This window comes from Salvelinus fontinalis, chromosome 9 (genome assembly GCF_029448725.1).
Source record: "Salvelinus fontinalis isolate EN_2023a chromosome 9, ASM2944872v1, whole genome shotgun sequence".
Lineage (NCBI taxonomy): Eukaryota > Metazoa > Chordata > Actinopteri > Salmoniformes > Salmonidae > Salvelinus > Salvelinus fontinalis.
The window spans coordinates 43,059,625-43,081,039 of record NC_074673.1 but is presented as its reverse complement, the minus strand read 5'-3'; the positions used below and the strand labels follow the sequence as shown (position 1 = coordinate 43,081,039).

At 43.3% G+C, this 21,415-nt stretch overlaps 1 protein-coding gene across 1 annotated transcript in view; it reads left to right on the top strand.

Moving 5' to 3' along the window:
- Nucleotides 1–21,415, top strand: part of nell2a (neural EGFL like 2a) — a 105,533-nt gene that overhangs the window by 39,830 nt on the left and 44,288 nt on the right. Inside the window, exons 13-15 of the mRNA XM_055934507.1 lie at nt 540–665; nt 18,599–18,721; nt 18,956–19,051. Of these exons, the coding sequence (XP_055790482.1) occupies nt 540–665; nt 18,599–18,721; nt 18,956–19,051 (345 nt within the window). The remainder of the gene's footprint in view (nt 1–539; nt 666–18,598; nt 18,722–18,955; nt 19,052–21,415) is intronic.

Genomic DNA, 21,415 nt, shown 5'->3' with positions numbered 1-21,415 from the left:
AATGTGAACATCTGCTTAGCCCCGTCAGTTTCATGGAGATACTGCGTCTCGTGTAAGACGCTTTCAACTTGGCTGTGTCTTTGTGGACCACGAAGAGTTGCTGTTACTAAAGGTTAGCAGCTAATGGGATTATGAATAAATGAATACAATATTGAATCTACTGCTTCGTGGAGTGTCATGATGCATAAATAAAAGATATATAGAGTTTTGGGAGGTTGGACCAAATGGGAATTGACTACCTGACTACCCCATTAAACACAGTACGTAGACCACAGTAAGAGTAAAGGATGTTCTACTTTGAGTACATGGAACATCTACAGTAGAACCACAGCTGCCTGTATCCCTCTCCTCCCCCTTTTTTCCCCCAGGGTCTCCACTGATGAAGATACACTTTCCATGGGCTCTCCCTGTCTCTCTCTATGAGGCGTTAAGGCTGAACTGGGGTCTGAACTAGGTCTTTAGTGGAGCCCCAGTTAGAGGAGCCTAGTGTTGACCATGCGTGACCTGCTCACCCTGGTCTCCCTCTCTCCTCACTGTAGATATCGACGAGTGTGCGGAGGGGAAGCACTACTGCAGGGAGAACACCGTGTGTGTCAACACCCCCGGATCCTTCATGTGCATCTGTCACAGGGGATACATCAGGATTGATGACTACTCCTGCACAGGTGAGTTCTTTCTTCTGGCAGACTGTCTTATAGCTGCTACCAGAAACCCATACTGTACTTGTTTCATGTTTCTGGCTTCACACTAAACTGTTGAAAGCTGCATTGGGAGTGTGTGTGTGCGTGTGCGTGTGCATGTGCGTGCGTGCGTGTTTGCGTGTGACTCATGATTGTGAGGCTTTTTATATCACCTGCAGAACATATCATAATGTGAAAATCACTTTAAACACTGCATAGCCACGGACGCTATCAGTGAAGGAATCTGTTGCCTCAATAGGCTACAGTAATTATGCATAGCTCATTAATTTAATGCTCATGTATAGAAATTAATGTCAGGGTTTGAGTCGCTCCTATTGGATTTGGTCTGATTACCGCAGGCCACATGAAAGTCATATGCACACAAATCAAAAAGGAATGTTTGTAATTCTGTCCACTTTGCTGCTTTATAGTGTGGTAGAATTAGATGGCATTAGCCCAGGCCGGTGCATCTTAGATGAATACTGGTATGAATTAGTATTGATTTTGGGAGGCTATTGGCTGCGTTTGCTTTGTGCTGATTACAGAGCAGATTTCTGAATACATTGCGTCGTGTAATAACTGTATGATTGAGAAACGCCGCAATTACACCATTCAATTCCAATGGTAGATTGAGTAAGAACTCAGCATTAATGTGCATCTGACCACGATTATACTGACAAAATCTACAATTATCTTTGTGTTCATTCCGCCTATTTTGTCCGGCTTTTTTCTTCCGTTATGTCGTATATAGAGTTGATAACAATGTCATGGTTCGCGGTTAAAAACACTCCAAGTGTGGTTCGTTTGTGCGGTTTACTAGAAGGAGTTAAAAGTGCATGGCTGTAACGGTAATCCTCTTCCTCTTCATCCGAAGAGGAGGAGTAGTGATTGAACCAAGGCGCAGCGTTGTGAAATGACATGATTTAATTAAGACGTGCGTGACATAACTAAGGTGCGAACTCCGGGCGCACCTGCACAAAGTATAGGGGAGGGTCTGGGTGGGCATCTGACCACGGTGGTGGCTCAGGCTCTGGGCGAGTTCCCCACCCCACCATAGTCAATCCCAGCTTACGTCTTCCCCTTAGAATGACCACCCTCCAATTACACCCACTTAATTTACATGGTACCATCAAGATAAGGGGCAGCACCAGGATAAGGTAGCGCAGGACAGAGAGATAGCTCAAGACAGAGAGGTAGGTCAAGATAGAGATAGCTCTGGACAGAGAGACAGCTCTGGACTGAGGGGCAGTTCAGGATTAATGGCCGCTCTGGGCTGAGAAGCAGCTCATGGCTGGTTGGCGGCTCTGGCAGATCCTGTCTGGTTGGCGGCTCTGGCAGATCCTGTCTGGTTGGCGGCTCTGGCAGATCCTGTCTGGTTGGCGGCTCTGGCAGATCCTGTCTGGTTGGCGGCTCTGGCAGATCCTGTCTGGTTGGCGGCTCTGGCAGATCCTGTCTGGTTGGCGGCTCTGGCAGATCCTGTCTGGTTGGCGGCTCTGGCAGATCCTGACTGACGAATGGCTCTAGCGGCTCCTGACTGACTAACGGCTCTGACGGCTCGGGACAGACGGGCGGCTCTAATGGCTCGGGACAGACGGATGGCTCAGACGGCACCGGGGAGACGGATGGCTCAGACGGCGCCGGGCAGGCTCGGCGTTCAAGGGAGCCAGTACGCCTGCACGGTCCGGTATTTCCGGCGCCACCTTCCCGCCCCAACCCAGTACCACCAGTGCCTCCTCCACGCACTAGCCATATGGTGCGTGTCTCCAGCCCTTTACCACCAGTGCCTAAACCACGCACCAAGCCTCCTGTGTGTCCCCAGAGTCCTGTGCGTCCTGTTGCTGCTCCCCGCACTAGCCCTGAGATGCGTGTCCCCAGCCCGGTGCCACCAGTCCCGGCACCACGCACCAGGCCTACAGTGCGCCTCAGCCGGCAGGAGTCTGCCGTCTGCACAGCGATGACTGAACTGCCCGTCTGCCAAGCGCCATCTGAGCCATCCGTCTCCCCAGCGCCATCTGAGCCATCCGTCTCCCCAGCGCCATCTGAGCCATCCATCTCCCCAGCGCCATCTGAGCCATCCGTCTGCAATGAGCCTGCAAAGCCGCCCGTCTGCCATGAGCCTGCAAAGCCGCCCGTCTGCCATGAGCCTACTGAGCCGTCCGCCAGACAGGAGCCGCTAGAGCCGCCAGCCAGACAGGAGCCGCTAGAGCCGTCCGTCAGACAGGATCTGCCAGAGCCGCCAACCAGACAGGATCTGCCAGAGCCGCCAACCAGACAGGATCTGCCAGAGCCGCCAACCAGACAGGATCTGCCAGAGCCGCCAACCAGACAGGATCTGCCAGAGCCGCCAACCAGACAGGATCTGCCAGAGCCGCCAACCAGACAGGATCTGCCAGATCAGTCAGCCAGCCATGAGCAGCCAGATCCGTCAGCCAGCCATGAGCAGCCAGATCCGTCAGCCAGCCATGAGCAGCCAGATCCGTCAGCCAGCCATGAGCAGCCAGATCCGTCAGCTAGCCATGAGCAGCCAGATCCGTCAGCTAGCCATGAGCAGCCAGATCCGTCAGCCAGCCATGAGCAGCCAGATCCGTCAGCCAGCCATGAGCAGCCAGATCCGTCAGCTAGCCATGAGCAGCCAGATCCGTCAGCTAGCCACGAGCAGCCAGATCCGTCAGCTAGCCATGAGCAGCCAGATCCGTCAGCTAGCCATGAGCAGCCAGATCCGTCAGCTAGCCATGAGCAGCCAGATCCGTCAGCTAGCCATGAGCAGCCAGATCCGTCAGCTAGCCATGAGCAGCCAGATCCGTCAGCCAGCCATGAGCAGCCAGATCCGTCAGCCAGCCATGAGCAGCCAGATCCGTTAGCCAGCCATGAGCAGCCAGATCTGTCAGCCAGCCATGGGCCGTCCCTCAGTCCGGAGCTGCAGTCCCTCAGTCCGGAGCTGCCATTCCTCAGTCCGGAGCTGCCATTCCTCAGTCCGGAGCTGCCATTCCTCAGTCCGGAGCTGCCCCTTATCCTGGTGCTGCCCCTTATCCTGGTGCTGCCCCTTACCCTGGTGCTGCCCCTTACCCTGGTGCTGCCCCTTACCCTGGTGCTGCCCCTGACCCTGGTACTGCCCCTGACCCTGGTACTGCCCCTGACCCTGGTACTGCCCCTTACCCTGGTACTGCCCCTTAGTCCGGAACTGCCCCTTCATGCAATGGGGTTAATGTGGAGGGGGGTCGTTTGGAGGAAGCCTAGGAGGTGGTTAGGTACTGTGGTGACGTGGGGACCACAACCAGAGCCGGAGCCGCCACCGTGGATGGAAGCCCACCCAGACCCTCCCCTAGACTGTGTAATGGTGCGCCCGGAGTTCGCGCCTCAAGGGGGGGGGTTATGTCACGCCCTGGCCTTAGTATTCTTTGTTTTCTTTATTATTTTAGTTAGGTCAGGGTGTGACATGGGGAATGTTTTTGTTTTGTTGGTTTTGGGTGTTTTTATGGTAAAGGGGTTGTTGGGTATAGTATAGGGGTTTGTGTGGAGTACATGTGTCTAGTGTTGTCTATGTATGTTTGGTTGTCTAGGAGAGTCTATGGTTGCCTGAATGAGTTCCCAATTAGAGACAGCTGATTTCGGTTGTCTCTGATTGGGAGCCTTATTTAGGGTAGCCATAGGCTCTCATTGGTTGTGAGTAATTGTCTATGTAGAACGTTTGTAGCCTGTATGTGTATGTGTACAACGTTATTTAGCTTCACGGTCGTTTGTTGTTTTGTTTGTTTGTAATAGTGTTTTTTCGTTTCATGTTCATCTTCGTTCGTTTAATTAAAAGAAGATGGCTTATTTTCCAAATGCTGCGTTTTGGTCCGTCAATCCGCCACACGACCGTGACAACACGACAAAACAACTAAGACAGAAAACGAACTAGACTTGAATTAACTAACAAAATAACAAAACGAATGTGTAGACAAACCTAGACATACGAACTTACAATAAAACACGAAGAACGCACGAACAGGGAAATATAGACTACACAAAAATGACGATGTACAAACATACCGAACAGTCCCGTATGGTGCGACAAACACTGACACAGGAGACAACCACCCACAACGAACACTGTGAAACAACCTACCTAAATATGACTCTCAATTAGAGGAACGCCAAACACCTGCCTCTAATTGAGAGCCATACCAGGCAACCCTTAAACCAACATAGAAACAGACAACATAGAATGCCCACCCAAACTCACGTCCTGACCAACTAACACATACAACAAACTAACAGAAATAGGTCAGGAACGTGACAATGGCCTTTTGCTGTGTTAGGCCAGATTTACTAAATTTGCATCTGCTGTTTTCAGAAGAGAATGATACTACAGCAAAAAAAGCTTACCATTTCTTCTATATTCTATGTTTTTCTCTAGGAAATTAATAGACACAAACCTGGAACATGGTGAGAACGAGCAAATGGCAATTAAACTACTTGAACTTTAACTTAAATAGGCCTAATCCTTTGTGACTGCACTGCAGTGCCCTTGTCATGATTTAATGAAGATCATTAGATTATCAAGCCTTGGATTCTCAATTTACCAGAAATTGTTGACAAAACACCACTGTTTTCTTTGTCATTCTAATCAACTCTTTACAGTAAACAATATTGTTAAGGTAAAAAAAGTACATTTGAATTAACTCCATGACTGCTATTGTTATTGAACAGTAGGCCCATGTCTCCTAAAGCCCAACACTGGGCACGAACTCATGAGGCTTACATGCTGCCTAGGCCAGGCACGCGTGTGCGTCCGCGTGTTGATTTTGTCCAGACACGATCAGGACGCACAGGTTGAAATATCAAATGAACTCTGAACCACCGATATGGGGACAGGTCAAAACGGATGAAACATTCATGGCCATTTAGCTAGCTAGCTAGCTTGCTATTGCTAACTTATTTGTCCTGTGATATAAACATTGGGTTGTTATTTTACCTGAAATGCACAAGGTCCTCCACTTGGAATTAATGTTTACCTTTGAGTTGTTTCTGTTTCAACCCTGTAACCACGCGGAATGAATGCGTAAAAAATAGACGTTCACTGTTGTCGAATCATTGTCAAATTTTGAAGGGGAACTACGAGATCTTGTTGATACAGTGGCAAGAAAAAGTATGTGAAATCTTTGGAATTACCTGGATTTCTGCATAAATTGGTTATAAAATGTTCATCTAAATCTTCATCTAAATCCCAACAGTAGACAAACACAGTCTGCTTAAACTAATAACACAATATACATTTTCATGTCTTTATTGAACACACCGTGTAAATATTCAAAGTGTAGGGTGCAAAAAGTAATAACTGGTTGACCCTCCTTTGGCAGCAATAACCTCAACCAAATGTTTTCTGTAGTTGTTGATCAGACCTGCACAACGGTCAGCAGGAATTTTGGGATGTCTAGTGTGAACCGCTCTCTTGAGGTCATGCCATAGCGCCCTCCATTGGGTTGGGGTCAGGACTATGACTGGGCCACTCCAGAAGGCCTATTTTCTTCTGTTGAAGCCATTTTGTTGTTGATTTACTTCTGTGTTTTGGGTCGTTGTCCTGTTGCATCACCCAACTTCTGTTAAGCTTCAATTGGCCGACAGATAGCCTTACATTCTCCTGCAAAATGTCTTGATAAGCTTGGGAATTCATTTTTCCGTTGATGATAGCAAGCTGTTCAGGCCCTGAGGCAGCAAAGCAGCCCCAAACCATGATGCTCCCTCCACCATACTTTACAGTTGGGATGAGGTTTTGATGTTGGTGTGCTGTGCCATTTTTTCACCACACATAGTGTTGTGTGTTCCTTCCAAACAACTCAACTGTAGTTTAATCTGTCCACAGAATATTTTGGCAGTAGCGCTGTGGAACATCCAGGTGCTCTTTTGCGAACTTCAGACATGCAGCAATGTTTTTTTTGGACAGCAGGGGCTTCTTCCGTGGTGTCCTCCCATGAACACCATTCTTGTTTAGTGTTTTACGTATCGTAGACTTGTCAACAGAGATGTTAGGATGTTCCAGAGATTTCTGTAAGTCTTCAGCTAACACTCTAGGATTCTTCTTAACCTCATTGAGCATTCTGTGCTGTGCTCTTGCAGTCATCTTTGCAGGACGACCACTCATAGGGAGAGTAGCAACAGTGCTGAACTTCCTCCATCTATAGCCAATTTGTCTTACCGTGGACTGATGAACATCAAGGCTTTTAGAGATACTTTTGTAACCCGTTCCAACTTTATGCAAGTCTTCTGAGGTCTCTTTTGTTTGAGGCATGGTTCACATCAGGCAATGCTTCTTGTGAATAGCAAACTCAAATTTTGTGAATGTTTTTTATAGGGCAGGGCAGCTCTAACCAACATCTCCAATCTCAACTCATTGATTGGTCTGACTCCTGACTCCAATTAGCTTTTGGATAAGTCATTAGCCTAGGGGTTCACATACTTTTCCCAACCTACACTGTGAATGTTTAAATGATGTATTCAATATAGACAAGAAAAATACAATAATTTGTGTGTTATTAGTTTAAGCAGACTGTGTTTTTCTATTGTTGTGACTTGGATGAAGATCAGATCAAATTTGATGACCAATTTATGCAGAAATTCAGGTAATTCCAAAGGGTTCACATACTTTTTCTTGCCACTGTAGGTACAGTATGGGTGTGGTCGTCATGATTTCTGAGAGTTGCTTACAGTGTGAGTTATGAGGCTAAGTAGTGTGCCATCTCTGAAGAGGAGGCTGCACAACACATTCCTTCTCCATCTGTAATTAAAAAAGCAATTTGTACTAATGCACAGTAGCTCAGCATGGAGGAGAGGAGGCAGAGAGAGAAGAGAAGGAAGGAGACAGAATGCAAAGTAGAGGAGCTGCCTGCCTGGGTTGAGACATGCCAGAAAGAAGGGCTGGTCCTAAATGGCACCGTATTCCCTTTATAATGTGCTACTTTTTACTAGAGTACCGTAGTACCAATGGTGCCATTTGGGATGCAGAGAGAGGATTCAGGCCCGCTGCAGTGCTGCTTCCCTCCCTCCCCCCAGCCATCCCTCCCCCAGCCATCCCTCCCCGCTGAGCTTCTGGGATTGAATGAAGCAGTAAGAGTCTAAGTCCCACCAAGACAATGCAACAACACGGCAGAGTTTTTACATTTCCTGCCTGCCATCTATCCATACCTCTGGTGAGTTTTTACATTTCCTGCCTGCCATCTATCCATACCTCTGGTGAGTTTTACATTTCCTGCCTGCCATCTATCCATACCTCTGGTGAGTTTTTCCATTTCCTGCCTGCCATCTATCCATACCTCTGGTGAGTTTTTCCATTTCCTGCCTGCCATCTATCCATACCTCTGGTGAGTTTTTCCATTTCCTGCCTGCCATCTATCCATACCTCTGGTGAGTTTTTCCATTTCCTGCCTGCCATCTATCCATACCTCTGGTGAGTTTTTCCATTTCCTGCCTGCCATCTATCCATACCTCTGGTGAGTTTTTACATTTCCTGCCTGCCATCTATCCATACCTCTGGTGAGTTTTTCCATTTCCTGCCTGCCATCTATCCATACCTCTGGTGAGTTTTTACATTTCCTGCCTGCCATCTATCCATACCTCTGGTGAGTTTTTACATTTCCTGCCTGCCATCTATCCATACCTCTGGTGAGTTTTTACATTTCCTGCCTGCCATCTATCCATACCTCTGGTGAGTTTTTACATTTCCTGCCTGCCATCTATCCATACCTCTGGTGAGTTTTTACATTTCCTGCCTGCCATCTATCCATACCTCTGGTGAGTTTTTACATTTCCTGCCTGCCATCTATCCATACCTCTGGTGAGTTTTTACATTTCCTGCCTGCCATCTATCCATACCTCTGGTGAGTTTTTACATTTCCTGCCTGCCATCTATCCATACCTCTGGTGAGTTTTTACATTTCCTGCCTGCCATCTATCCATACCTCTGGTGAGTTTTCCCTCGTCAATGGGAATGGGAATGAGAAGAGGATATGTTAATAGGGGGTTTGAGGCTGTCTGTATTTCAGAATTGTTTCAGAAGGAATAATCAGGAGAATTCTCACTCATCTTTTGTTCTCTGATTTATTCAGTGAAGAAGAGACACACCTTGCCTACTCAGTCTTTTTCCATGTGTTTTCCTTAGACACACCCGGAATTTATATTCCACTCACAGTTATATTTCTATGTATCTGTGAGCCGGATGCAAATGTTATTGTCTAAGTAATATGTATCCTCTTCTGCAACCCATTTGTTTCACCGATTTACAATGATGATTAATACCATAGCCCAGTGGATATATTTTTGTTACTATGTATTACACATAGATTCTTATTAAAATGCCTTCAAGTCAAAATTCAGTTGTGCATTTCCCTATAAAAGCCAATTTCATGATTAAACTGAGGCGTATTCAGGGGGGCTGATGTAATGACTTTCTGCCTACTACAGTAAAGTTATTGTCGTAATCTCTCTGAGTTATTGGACTATCAGTGTACATTCACAATCATTGCCTCAGCGCATGATATAGAATCGTTCATATAGAGCTACTCTCCACCTCTTATTCCAATATTAAAAAGATGAATTATGGTTAAATTGGACTTAATTCAAAACTTGTCCGAGGACCCATATGTGTCTAAATCCAATCAAACCGACATTTGATAACATTAGAGAACATACACAAGGCACTCCATCCTACAATAGATTCATGTTTAGATCCAGAGTAGGCTATCTCCCCCATTCTGGTTGTTCAGTGATATATTTGAGATAGGGGTTGTGCTCTAAGCTAGCCAGAGGGTTCTGTTTGTTATTAATGGCAATCAAACATCTGTTTCTGTTTGAACAAGGTCCATAGGTAATGGGCTATTCCCCAAGTGGCTTAGAAAATAAATATTGCACCAGCTCAACAAAACACTAAACTAACCACATATCTCCCACGTCCATTATAATAACTCATTTGGATGAAATATGAGGATCTTTCTTTTTCTCCATGGATTTGAGCAATTAATAGATTGCACACTCAGCATAAATAATGTACAGGTAGCCTAATGATACCCTTATTTCTCCATAAGTGCATGTATCTATACTAGTGTAGTTATACTAGTCCGCACATTGAGAAAGAAAAGATTACAGTTGCACATTCAGGTATAGTGAGTTAGAAAGACTACACTTATTTCATTTAGTTACTCTACAATTTTAACAGTAATTCTAGAATAACATTTTACTACAGTGGGATAAATCAGGGTCACACAGAGTGTTTCTTGGTAGTCTTAAACAAATCTACTTTGAAACAAAAGTAAGAAGGCATCCGTACTGTCACAAATAGAGTTCCAATGTATTCAATTCTGAGGTTGAATCCGAATATTACACTGACATAGAAACACCGTATTTTCGGGGTACAAAATAAATACATGTAATTATGAAAAATATGAATAACATTCCACCCATGAGGCCACTAGAGGGCGATTTGATCATTTGACTGCAGGAAAGGCTAAACTCAGAGAGATGTTCTACAGTAACAGCATAAGGTTCTGGGTTCACATGTCCATGGGTCAGTGGGTTGAAGTGGACATGAAATTTACATAATACACCCTTCAGTGAAGGAGGTCACTAGTTCAATTCTCAGCCGGCGACAGACTCATTCCGCAGCCACACTGACTTCATGTTCTTCTCCAAATGAAATATGTATTACCAAAGCCTCAACACAACCCCTTTCCTCTATGTCCAATAGAACCATGAAAGAAAGGAGCATCCAACGTTCCCCTGCTCTTTGACTAGCATTTTACCCTTGATGTTGAAGGTCAAGATAGCCCTCCTCTCTTCCTCCCTCCCCAAAGTGCCTGGAGCGTGCTCCTCGCTCCTAGAGATTAGTGGTTTATCCATGAAAGGTGGCAGATTGGCTGTGTGCTGCGGCCTTTGAATGTTATTAGAGTGCTGCTGTCCTGAGTTGTGTGTGTAGGGGTGTGAGGGGTGTGTATGTGCCCCCACTCTAATCCTATGATAACCAGACCAGCTCTGGCCTCAAAGCTAGAAGAAAGGGAGGGAGGGAATGAGAAAAGGAGGGCGGAGGTGGGGATCGGTGGGCAGTGAAGATTAGAGAGGATGACATCCACTGTGTGAAGTCAAAGGGCCTGGCAGAGGATTATGGGAAAATAGTGTGCCTTGGCCCCTGTCTCTTTTCCCCGTCCTTTCACGCTTTGTTCACAATCTATTCCATCTCAGATAGTGAATCTAATGATGAATTTGATACTCTCTCAAATATGGAAAACAAACTAACACTGTTTCAACACAGCCTTCACATTTAGACATGTTATTATGATGTGCCTGTCAAGGCCCCAGAATATCTACATTTAGCATAAAGATCAATGAGTCGCTCTCAGAGTTGTCCATGGGTTTGTAAGTATCTCCATGCAGTGACTGTATTAACTGTTACAGTGACTGTTTTCCGTCAGTTCAGTCAGTTTGTTGGACAAAGGCTGAGTAGGCTCCGGGCTGGGCTGGGCTGAGGCTCTAGTCAGCCAGTCAGCCAGTCAGCCAGCCAGACAGTGTGCTGTAGCAGCAGGAGATGGAGGAGAGGACAGCAGCACGCTACCAAGGGATCCCTGGTGACAGCCTGTAAATAATTGATTGTTTATCTGTCTGCAGCATGAGCAGCACAAGTCAGGAAGAAAAACCTTACACAGACACACACACACACACACACCTTGTCTGCCAATCCCTCCATCCTGACGATTCAGAGTGATGGCACGCTGCTCTACTGGGCCCGGCAGGCATAGACAGATGTGACCTTGGGCAAATCTCCTCTCTCTTTTTACTCCCCTCTTATATTACAGTTTTATATGCTGCCTGTCTCGGTGGGGACTCAGACCAGGGATGCATCCCAAATGGCACACTACTCCCTTTATAGTACACTCCTTTTGACCAGGGTAAATGTGCAAATAGTGTGCTATATGGGGAATAGGGTGTCATTTGGGAGTCAGCACAGGCAGGTTTTAATTCAGGACATCAGCAGGTGTGATACAGTGCAGCAGCAGCAGGACCAGTCTTCCTCCACGTCCTTCACTCTGTCATATATACATCATATGCTCAAAGGAGGAGCTCATCACCATGTCACTTTCAATTTGTTTGAGCCCGATACTGTTCAGGAGATGTAATGGATGGGATGATGACAATGAAATGGATGGAGCTCAGGTCTCTCCTGTGGCACACATTCTGGCTCACATCCCATCCATCCTTCTCACATACGAGACGTTCAAGTTTGAGGGTCCTGCATTTGTTGGGTTAGCTGTATAGTACAATTGTAGAAGTCTGTCATATATGGAAATATTTAGATGAAAGGTTAGGACACAACAGTTCACCGGGCACAAGACTGAATTCAAATATTACACTTGATTTTATGTGCATTTTACATTTGCTGTATTTTTCGCTGCGTTGAAAGCAAAATATGAAAATACTCTGGCTACATTCAGTAATACGATAAGACTATTCCTGGAAAATGTGGGAAAATCGGACCTTTGAAATGAAAATGGATGGCCATCCCTTCAGTAAAATGTATTTTTACCAGACCCTCCCTGAACGCTTGAAGGAAAACAAGTGACCCTCCCCTATACCTAAAATAAGAATTAAAACATAGTGGATAGAAGAGAACGTGCCTACCGTTTACCCTAATTCCTAGCACAGACCAGAGTCTTAGATATACAGTTTTAAAAACGGCTCTTCATTTTGTAAGCAGTACATGGCAAAGTAAACAGAAGGTTGTGGATTCCCAGACCACCCTGTCCATGGTAAGGGTGAAAAGATCTCCATTATCTATCGTCTTATTTGCAGATTGAGAAAAAAATTGCCTTTTATGAACACATTTCATCAAATTCTACGTAATTATCATAACTGGAGACAAGTAGAATCTTTTTTAATACCACAAAAGCACTTTTAACTTCTATACAGGCTAATGTAGTCGTAAAGAAATCTACCTTGAAACAGAAGTATACACCTCACACACATGGTTATGGGCAGAAAAAGACACCTGTACCATGCCAGATATAGAGTTGAAATGTATAATATTTTTTGTCAGTGCATGGACTCTACAATGTGTCAAGTGTTCCACAGGGATGCTGGCCCACGTTGACTCCATTGCTTCCCACAGTTGTGTCAAGTTTGCTGGATGTGTGTTGGGTGTTGGACAATTCTTGATACACACGGAAAACTGTTGAGCGTGAAAAACCCAGCAGCGTTGCAGTTCTTGACACACATTCCTTCTTAGGCTACCTGGCTTGCTCCTGACTGATTTAGAGTTAAGTATGTTGTTTAATAGCCTTTGAAAATGTTGAACGTCAGTTGATAGTGACAGAATCATCATTGCAGACTAAAGCGTCATTATAGATCGCTTCATATAATCAGGTCCATCACATTTTTTCTAACTTGTAAGCTAACAAGGGGTAGCCTATGCTTTTAGGCTACCCCTTGTTAGCATACCCCTTCAATTTGAGCCCTGGTTTTAACTTAACACACCAAGCCCTTCACTGACACTGAAGTATTTAAGGAGTGCATGGTGACTGAAATAATTGGCTGATAAAATCTACGGATAGTAGATTGATTTAGTCTGTCAAACAGGTAGGCCCACCTCTTATTTCTTGAATAGGAAGAAATAGACTCCAGTACAAAGTGCTCTTGTTGTTAGTAGCCTAAAGTAAAATTATGAATTTTAAATGAAACAGGTGGGGTTATAGGAGGGGTTATGAAAGACACTCATGGGGGTGTCCACTGAAAGTTGCATAGCAACAACAACTGGGACCTAAAAGACACCCACCATGGGCACCCATAAAATTTGCCCCTAAGAGCCAAACAAAAGAAAAACCCACACCAAACTTAGAGACAGGAAGCAAACTAAAAAGTTCAGGAAAACAAAAACAGGGACCGTTAGACAAAGGAATATTTTTCTAGCTAAAAGACCCTTCACATCTCTCAAGATAACTGGAACACTGGGCCAGCCACTCTTAAATATCACCTGGGCCAGAACAGGTGAAACACCTTCCAACTAACGAGATGAACAAGCCAGCATAGGTGTAACACATACACATTTGTTTTGCTCTTCTAGCTGTGCCGTTGAGGAACTAGAGCACAGTTGTAATTGTTTTGTTTGGAACACAGCCCTGCATCTCCGACATCAGACAATTACTGTTGTTGTTTACATAAATACAAAAATGGTCCATTATAACTTGCAATCAGGGTCAGGTGGGCATCATTTGAAAGCCTGTTCTATTTCCAACATGACTAGCTAAGTTTTAAAATATGATGTTACAAAAATAGGCTCATTCTGTTCTGAACAACCCGGGGTATGACGCCATGTCATCTTGTAACTGTACATCAAACATAACGATCATAAACGTTGACACTGTATATGACAAGTTTTATGATATGGAAATGTGAAGTGCACATTTGGACTCAAATCAAATTGTATGTCTCATGCGCCGAATACAAGTGAAATGCTCACTTACAAGCCCTTAACCAACAATGCATTTCAATAAATAGAGTTAAGAAAATATTTACTAAATAAAGTAAAACATGTAATAAAAAGTAACACAATAAAATAACAATAACGAGGCTATATACAGGGGGTACCAATACTGGGTAAATGTGCGGGGGTACAGGTTAGTTGAGGTAATTTGTATATGAAGATAGGGGTAAAGTGACTATGAATAGATAATAAACAGCGAGTAGCAGCAGTATAAAATCAAAGGGGGGTGTCAATGTAAGTAGTCTGGTGACCATTTGATCAATTGTTCAGAATTCTTATGGCTTTGGCTGTAGAAGCCATTTTTTTAGCCATTTTAATCTAGACTTGGTGCTCCGGTACCACTTGCCATGGTGTAGCAGAGAGAACAGTCTAAAACTTGGGTGACTGGAGTCTTTGACAATTTTTTGGACCTTCCTCTGACACTGCCCAGTATATAGATTTTATTCTATAAATAAAGTTAAAATCCAGGATTTTATTCAAATCTATTATAACACTTTTCACACCAAAGTACGTTCATCTCTAGGAGGCAGAACGTGTCTCTGAGCGGTATGACGGCTGCGTGGTCCCATGGTGTTTATACTTGCGTACAATTGTTTGTACAGATGAACGTGGTACCTTCAGGCATTTGGAAATTGCTCCCAAGGATGAACCAGACTTGTGGAGGTCTACAATTTTTTTTCTGAGGTCTTGGCTGATTTCTTTAGATTTTCCCATGATGTCAAGCAAAGAGTCACTGAGTTTGAAGGTAGGCCTTGAAATACATCCACAGGTACACCTCCAATTGACTCAAATGATGTCAAATTGCCTATCAGAAGCTTCTAAAGCCATGACATAATTTTCTGGAATTTTCCAAGCTGTTTAAAGGCACAGTCAACTTGGTGTATGTAAACTTCTGACCCACTGGAATTGTTATACAGTGAATTATAAGTGAAATAATCTCTGTAAACAATTGTTGGAAAAATGACTTGTGTCATGCACAAAGTAGATGTCCTAACCGACTTGCCAAAACTATAGTTTGTTAACAAGAAATTTGTGGTGGTTGAAAAACAAGTTTTAATGACTCCAACCTAAATGTATGTAAACTTCTGACTTCAACCGTATATTTACATTTACATTTAAGTCATTTAGCAGACGCTCTTATCCAGAGCGACTTACAAGTACATACATTCATCCTTTTTTTTTTTTGTACTGGCCCCCCGTATATAGGGGTACGAGTGTAAAGGGCTACAAAATATATGAATACTGTTCTTTATTCTCATTGTTTAGTAAGATTCATGAGAGCTAGTCCGTGCGTGAGCACAGGAGAGAGAGCTGAATGTGATATTTTAGTCCCCTGCCAGGCTTAGGATGGCCCAGAAATCCACTAACACAAGTGGAAAGAGGACAAAGTGTTACCCAGAGATAAGCAATACAATTTTATGTCCCATAGGTTTTCCTCTAGTATTATTGATAGATTTGATCAACTATTTCTGGTTCTGTAATTTCACACTGCAGAGCAGACTCAATCAGGACTAGAACATTCTCTCTGCCAAAAGGAGATGGATAAATGTCACGGCTGTTGAAAGATGAGGACCAAGGTACAGCGTGGTCAGCGTACATTTTCTTTATTTTATCAAAATGACGCCAAACAAAACAAAAAAACACTACACAAACAAACCGTGAAGGTCAAAGGCAAAGTGCCATAAACAAAGTCAACTTCCCACAAAGACAGGTGGGAAAAAAGGCTACCTAAATATGGTTCCCAATCAAAGACAACGATAGACAGCTGTCCCTGATTGAGAACCATACCCGGCCAAAACATAGAAATAGAAAATCATAGAAACAAAACATAGAATTCCCACCCCAACTCACGCTCTGACCAAACCAAAATAGAGACACAAAACATAGAACGCACACCCCAACTCACGCCCTGACCAAACCAAAATAGAGGCATAAAAAGGATCTCTAAGGTCAGGGCGTGCCAGTAACTAATGCCAGGTTTGCGTCCTTTGGGACCTAACTTTTTTTGTGTCATTCTAGAGACTGAGTCATCTAAGTTTAGTTTTGTTATGATAATGGTTCACATGAAGTTTCCAGTAGTTTTTGGAAAGTCACAACGCCCAAAAGTTTAGTAACCAACTGCCTTAAGTAGTATACAGTAAGCAAATACTTATCACGAAGCAACAATTATAAAACCTCTGCAAAGCTCCACACAGAATAGATGTATTCCTGTGTTCCCGTGGTATAAAAATCTCACTGTGTGTTCATGGTCAGTTCGAGGGCATGCAGCAGAAATTGCTCGTTTAACTTGCAATGTGAGTGAGGGAGGATAGATAGATAGATTCCGAGATAGGTTTGCGTGGGTGGGAGTCAGATACAGGTTTGTCTGCCTCTGTCTCCTGCTGTTAAAATGGGATTGGTCTCTGGATAGAGGGGAAGTGTGAAGTTTTTGTTTTGGTCTAAAAGGTGCTGTTAAGGTGTGATTGGCCTCTGCAAAATGTGACCGACCACCTCGATTCAATCTTATGTAGCCACATTTGAAATGGTGTTTTTAACATTGGATAAAAGTAGAGAATCAGAGCTAGACAATTGTATATCATACACTGCAATTGAGGAACAATGGGAAAGTAATTATACTTTGAAAGTTGATAAACTTGTAACCCCACTTTTAAGAAAATGGCCCTTGAATGTTTTGGTACACCTACTGGAAAGCTCTTCTTTGTCTACACCCATTCAGCATCGTTCACACCCTCTTAAGCCTTAGTCCCACCCATCTCTTTGGATTCACAGGTGAGGCCATGTGGTAAACACACGCTATATCAAATTAAATCTAAGTTTATTTGTCACAGGCACAGGATACAGAAGGTGTAAACAGTACAGTGAAGTGGTTACTTGCATAGTCGCAATATCAAAAACATAGTGTCCAGATTAAATATTTGATCATTATTAGATGACACTTACCCGACCCACTTGTCTCTATTGATGGGTCATGTGAAGGAAATGCTATAACCACCTCCCAGACACATCTACTAAGTGGATGGGTCACTAATGTCCAGACATGTACACATGTTCATGAAATACAATAGATGGCCGTAATCACCCCCAGACACACCTGGCTAATTTGATGGGTCATGTAATAATCCGGCCGAAGTGGAGTCTTTGGTTTAGACATGTAGCTAGCTAGATAAACAATGAACCGTTATAATCCCAACTCATACTACTACCCATACAAAAATTGTCATAGCTGTAGTATGAATCTGCAGTTAGCTAAAGCTAACAAACTAGGTTCAATGTTAGCTAGCTAACATTAGGCTATAACAAGCAAGGCAAAATAGGTTTCTGATTTGAATAATATTACTCCACAGATCATACACGTAATTTTAGCTAGCGAGCCAGCAAGCTAATGTTTGCTAACTAACTAACAGTACGCTTTAACTTGCAATAAAAATGACTTTCTGTCCAAATTAAAAACTTAAAAATTTACACTAAAATGTAGCTTGACTCTTACACATATACATGGATGAACGCTTCATGGCAGACTGGCACCATTTAACTCCGTTTTGTTTCTAGATACATCTTGTTTGGCCAGCGTTGTGTCAAGTCACTCCAGTTCACACTGACCGTGGCGTGTGCAAAAAGTAACTGATCTGTCGATAGAGCCTGCTAAATTCAGGGCATCAATGTTGTTGGGAAAAGTAGCTAAACTTTTGTAGTTCTCGATGGCTAACGTTATATCTTTCAAAAACGGCACGGTAGAAAGGACTGTCAACACATACTGAACAGCTCACATTACAGACAGACACATGGAACATGGAAGATATAACGTAGTGGGCCCCCTAAACCAACTAGCCTCGTAATTTAACAATTTGAATCGTTTTTATGGATGGAATACATGTTTGTTGTTAAGGCACATGAAAGTTCACATGTTCCGGAAGGCATTTCTGCCCAAAACGCATTTTTATAAAACAATACATGTTTACGTTCAAATGTCGCTTCTGTGAGGTAGTGACGTGCAACATACACCTAGTTTTCTGTAACGATTCACATAAAGAAGTCCAGGTGAAGTTTTGGTTTGGTCTTAAAGGTGCTGCTAAGGTGTGGATGACCTGTGAAGGTGAATTTTTGTTTTGGTCTTAATGGTGCTGTTTCAGTGTGATTGACCTGTAGGAGGTGAACTTTAGTTGTAGTCTTAAAGGTGCTGCTAAGGTGTGATTCACCTTTCTAAGGTGGTTTTGTTTTGATCTCAAAGGTGCTGTTAAGGTGTGATTGGCCTCTGTAAAATAGAGGGCCAGGTAAGGTTTTGTTTTGGTGTTATTGACTTGTGTAAGGTGACGTTTAGTTTGGCTCAGGTGCTGTTATGGTGGGATTGACCTGTGTAAGGTGAAGTTTTGTTTTGGTCTTAAAGGTGCTGTTCTGTCTGTTTGTTTTTCTGTTCCAGAGCATGATGAGTGTGTGAGTGGACTACACAGCTGCGACCAGAATGCCCTCTGTTTCAACAAGGTGGGAGGGCACAGTTGCTCCTGTAAGCCAGGATACACTGGTAACGGCACCGTCTGCAAAGGTAAGCTCCACTGACCAGAACCACACACAGACAGAAAGTACGTCATTATTTTATCTCTCTCAATTACATTAATCATTACTAAGACAAATGTTTAAGAACTGTAATGATATATTAAATCACATTAGTAAATGAGCCCATCAACTGTATCCAAATACATACTACAGTCCTAATTAAAATTGTAATCTATCTATGTTAATATTGAATAATGGCTGTATGATACCTGTGGTCCTCTAGCAATGTGCAATGGCCTGTGCCAGAATGGAGGAACCTGCATCTCCCCAAACAACTGCATCTGCCAGCAAGGCTTCACAGGGAAGAGCTGTGAGACAGGTAAGACTTCCTCTCTGTCTAGTCTGCAGTCCTCTAATTTAAACACTGCATCAAGACTACACAGAATATAAAAGAGGAGGGAAGAGGTGAGCTGTGGTGTTCTCTAGAAAGATTTGATTTGTATTTGAAGAAGGAATGACTCAAGATGAGACGTTGTTTGATAAAAATTCTTAAGATGATACTTTCAGTGTTATCATCACTTTGGTGTCAGAATTTATTTAGTGCTCTCAATATAACAGCCTGAGCTCGGATCCTCAGAGCCCATGATGTCATCTGCATGCTTGTTTAAAATACTTATTGTAGCAACTTGCAATTGTCTTGTGTTCTATTGGAAGGCATTTGACTGAGACATCAAATGAGACTGATGTCCATTCTAAGTGTTGGCCCTATCTGTACTTACTGACCGTCTTTACACGCTCACTGTAAAAATGACATGTGATACACTTTAAAAAGAAAAGGTTGCTGGAGTATCCTTTGGGGGTCCTTCCAATTGAAATAAGGTATTTGAATAACCCTTTAATTTAGTTCATATAAGGGACAAACCTTACCTTATATTGAGGAGATCTTTACATTTTTCAGTCCTTTCAAATTAAAATCCAAATGTTTCGGTTGGGCAGTTAGGAGGTTCCTTGATGAACCACACCTCCTATTGGGTTCTTGGAAAAACCTTTTGTGGGCAATTTTCAGTGCCAAGTACCCTAAGGTTCTTTGAAGAACTTTGAGGATTTTAGAAGAAACCTTGTTGAACCCCTCGTTTTTAGAGTGTGTAACTAAAGTGTTACTGAGCTATTTCCACTATTCACCAGCTGTTGTTTTCACAAAAAGCACCAGTCTTCAGTTTCCCCAGAACCATTACCCATAAATACATGGCTCTTACTTTCCCCATTTGCCCTGTTCATCCTCCTTTATCCCCTGTGTGGCTGGGTTCTGTTCTGTGGTGACTAATGAGCTAGTTCCTGTTCTAATGGGCCATTTGAGGATTTGAACTGCAGTTGCAGCACTATGGGAATGACTCTGTCTGCATCACACCTGATATTAATTACTATAGCTCACTGACACTGATGCACTGTGCGTTATAGTGCATAATTTTTATCTTTGTCTTGGCCAAGCATTATATGTGATTTATTAGGATCCCCAATAGCCGACGCCAGTAGCGACAGCTAGTCTTACTGGGGTCATACACATAACCAAAAATACATTACAGACAAAATACTTTACAATTCACATACATTTAAAATCATTAACATGTAGTGTGTGTGTGTGTGTGTGTGTATCTATCAGTTACACATACACGTCAGTACATACACACAACAAGTAGGTCACACGGGGAGAGGCGTTGTGCCGTGAGGTGTTGCTTTATTTGTTTTTTGTAACCAGGTTTGATGTTCACATGCGCTATATAAGATGGAAGGGAGTTCCATGCACTCATGGTTCTGTATAATACTGTACGTTTCCTTGAATTTGTTCTGGATCTGGGGACTGTGAAAAGACCCCTGGTGGCATGTCTGGTGTGTGTGTCAGTGCTGTGTGTAAGTTGAGTATGCAGACAATTTGGAATTTCCAAAACATTAATTTTTCTTATAAAAACAAGAAGTGACGCAGTCAGTCTTTCCTCAACTCTTAGCCAAGAGAGACTGGCATGCATAGTATTAATATTAGCCCTCTGATTACAATGAAGAACAAGATGTGAAATTCTGTTCTGGGCCAGCTGCAGCTTAACTAGGTCTTTCTTTGCAGCATATGACTGGACAATAATCAAGATAAGAGCCTGTAGGACTTTCTTTGTGGAGTGTGGTGTCAAAAAAGCAGAGCATCTCTTTATTACAGACAGACCTCTCCCCATCTTTACAACCATTGAATCTATATGATTTGACCATGACTGTTTACAATCTAAGTGAACACCAAGTAATTTAGTCCCCTCAACTTGTTCAACAGCCACACCATTTATTACCAGATTCAGCTGAGGTCTAGATCTTAGGGAATGAGTTGAACCACATACAATGCTCTTAGATTTAGAGATGTTCAGAACCATTTTATTACTGGCCACCCATTCCAAAACAGACAAACTCTTTGTTAAGGATTTCAGTGACTTCATTAGCTGTGGTTGCTGATGTGTATATGGTTGAATCTTCAGCATACATGGACACCCATGCATTTTTTTTATGCCAGTGGCAGGTCATTGGTAAAAATAGAAAAGAGTAGGGGGCCTAGAGAGCTGCCCTGCGGTACACCACACTTTACATGCGTGACATTAGGGAAGCTTCCATTAAAGACAACCATCTGAGTTCTCTGAATCCACAAAATGGCAGAGGTTGAAAAGCCATAACACATACGTTTTCTCAACAAAGGTTATGGTTAATAATA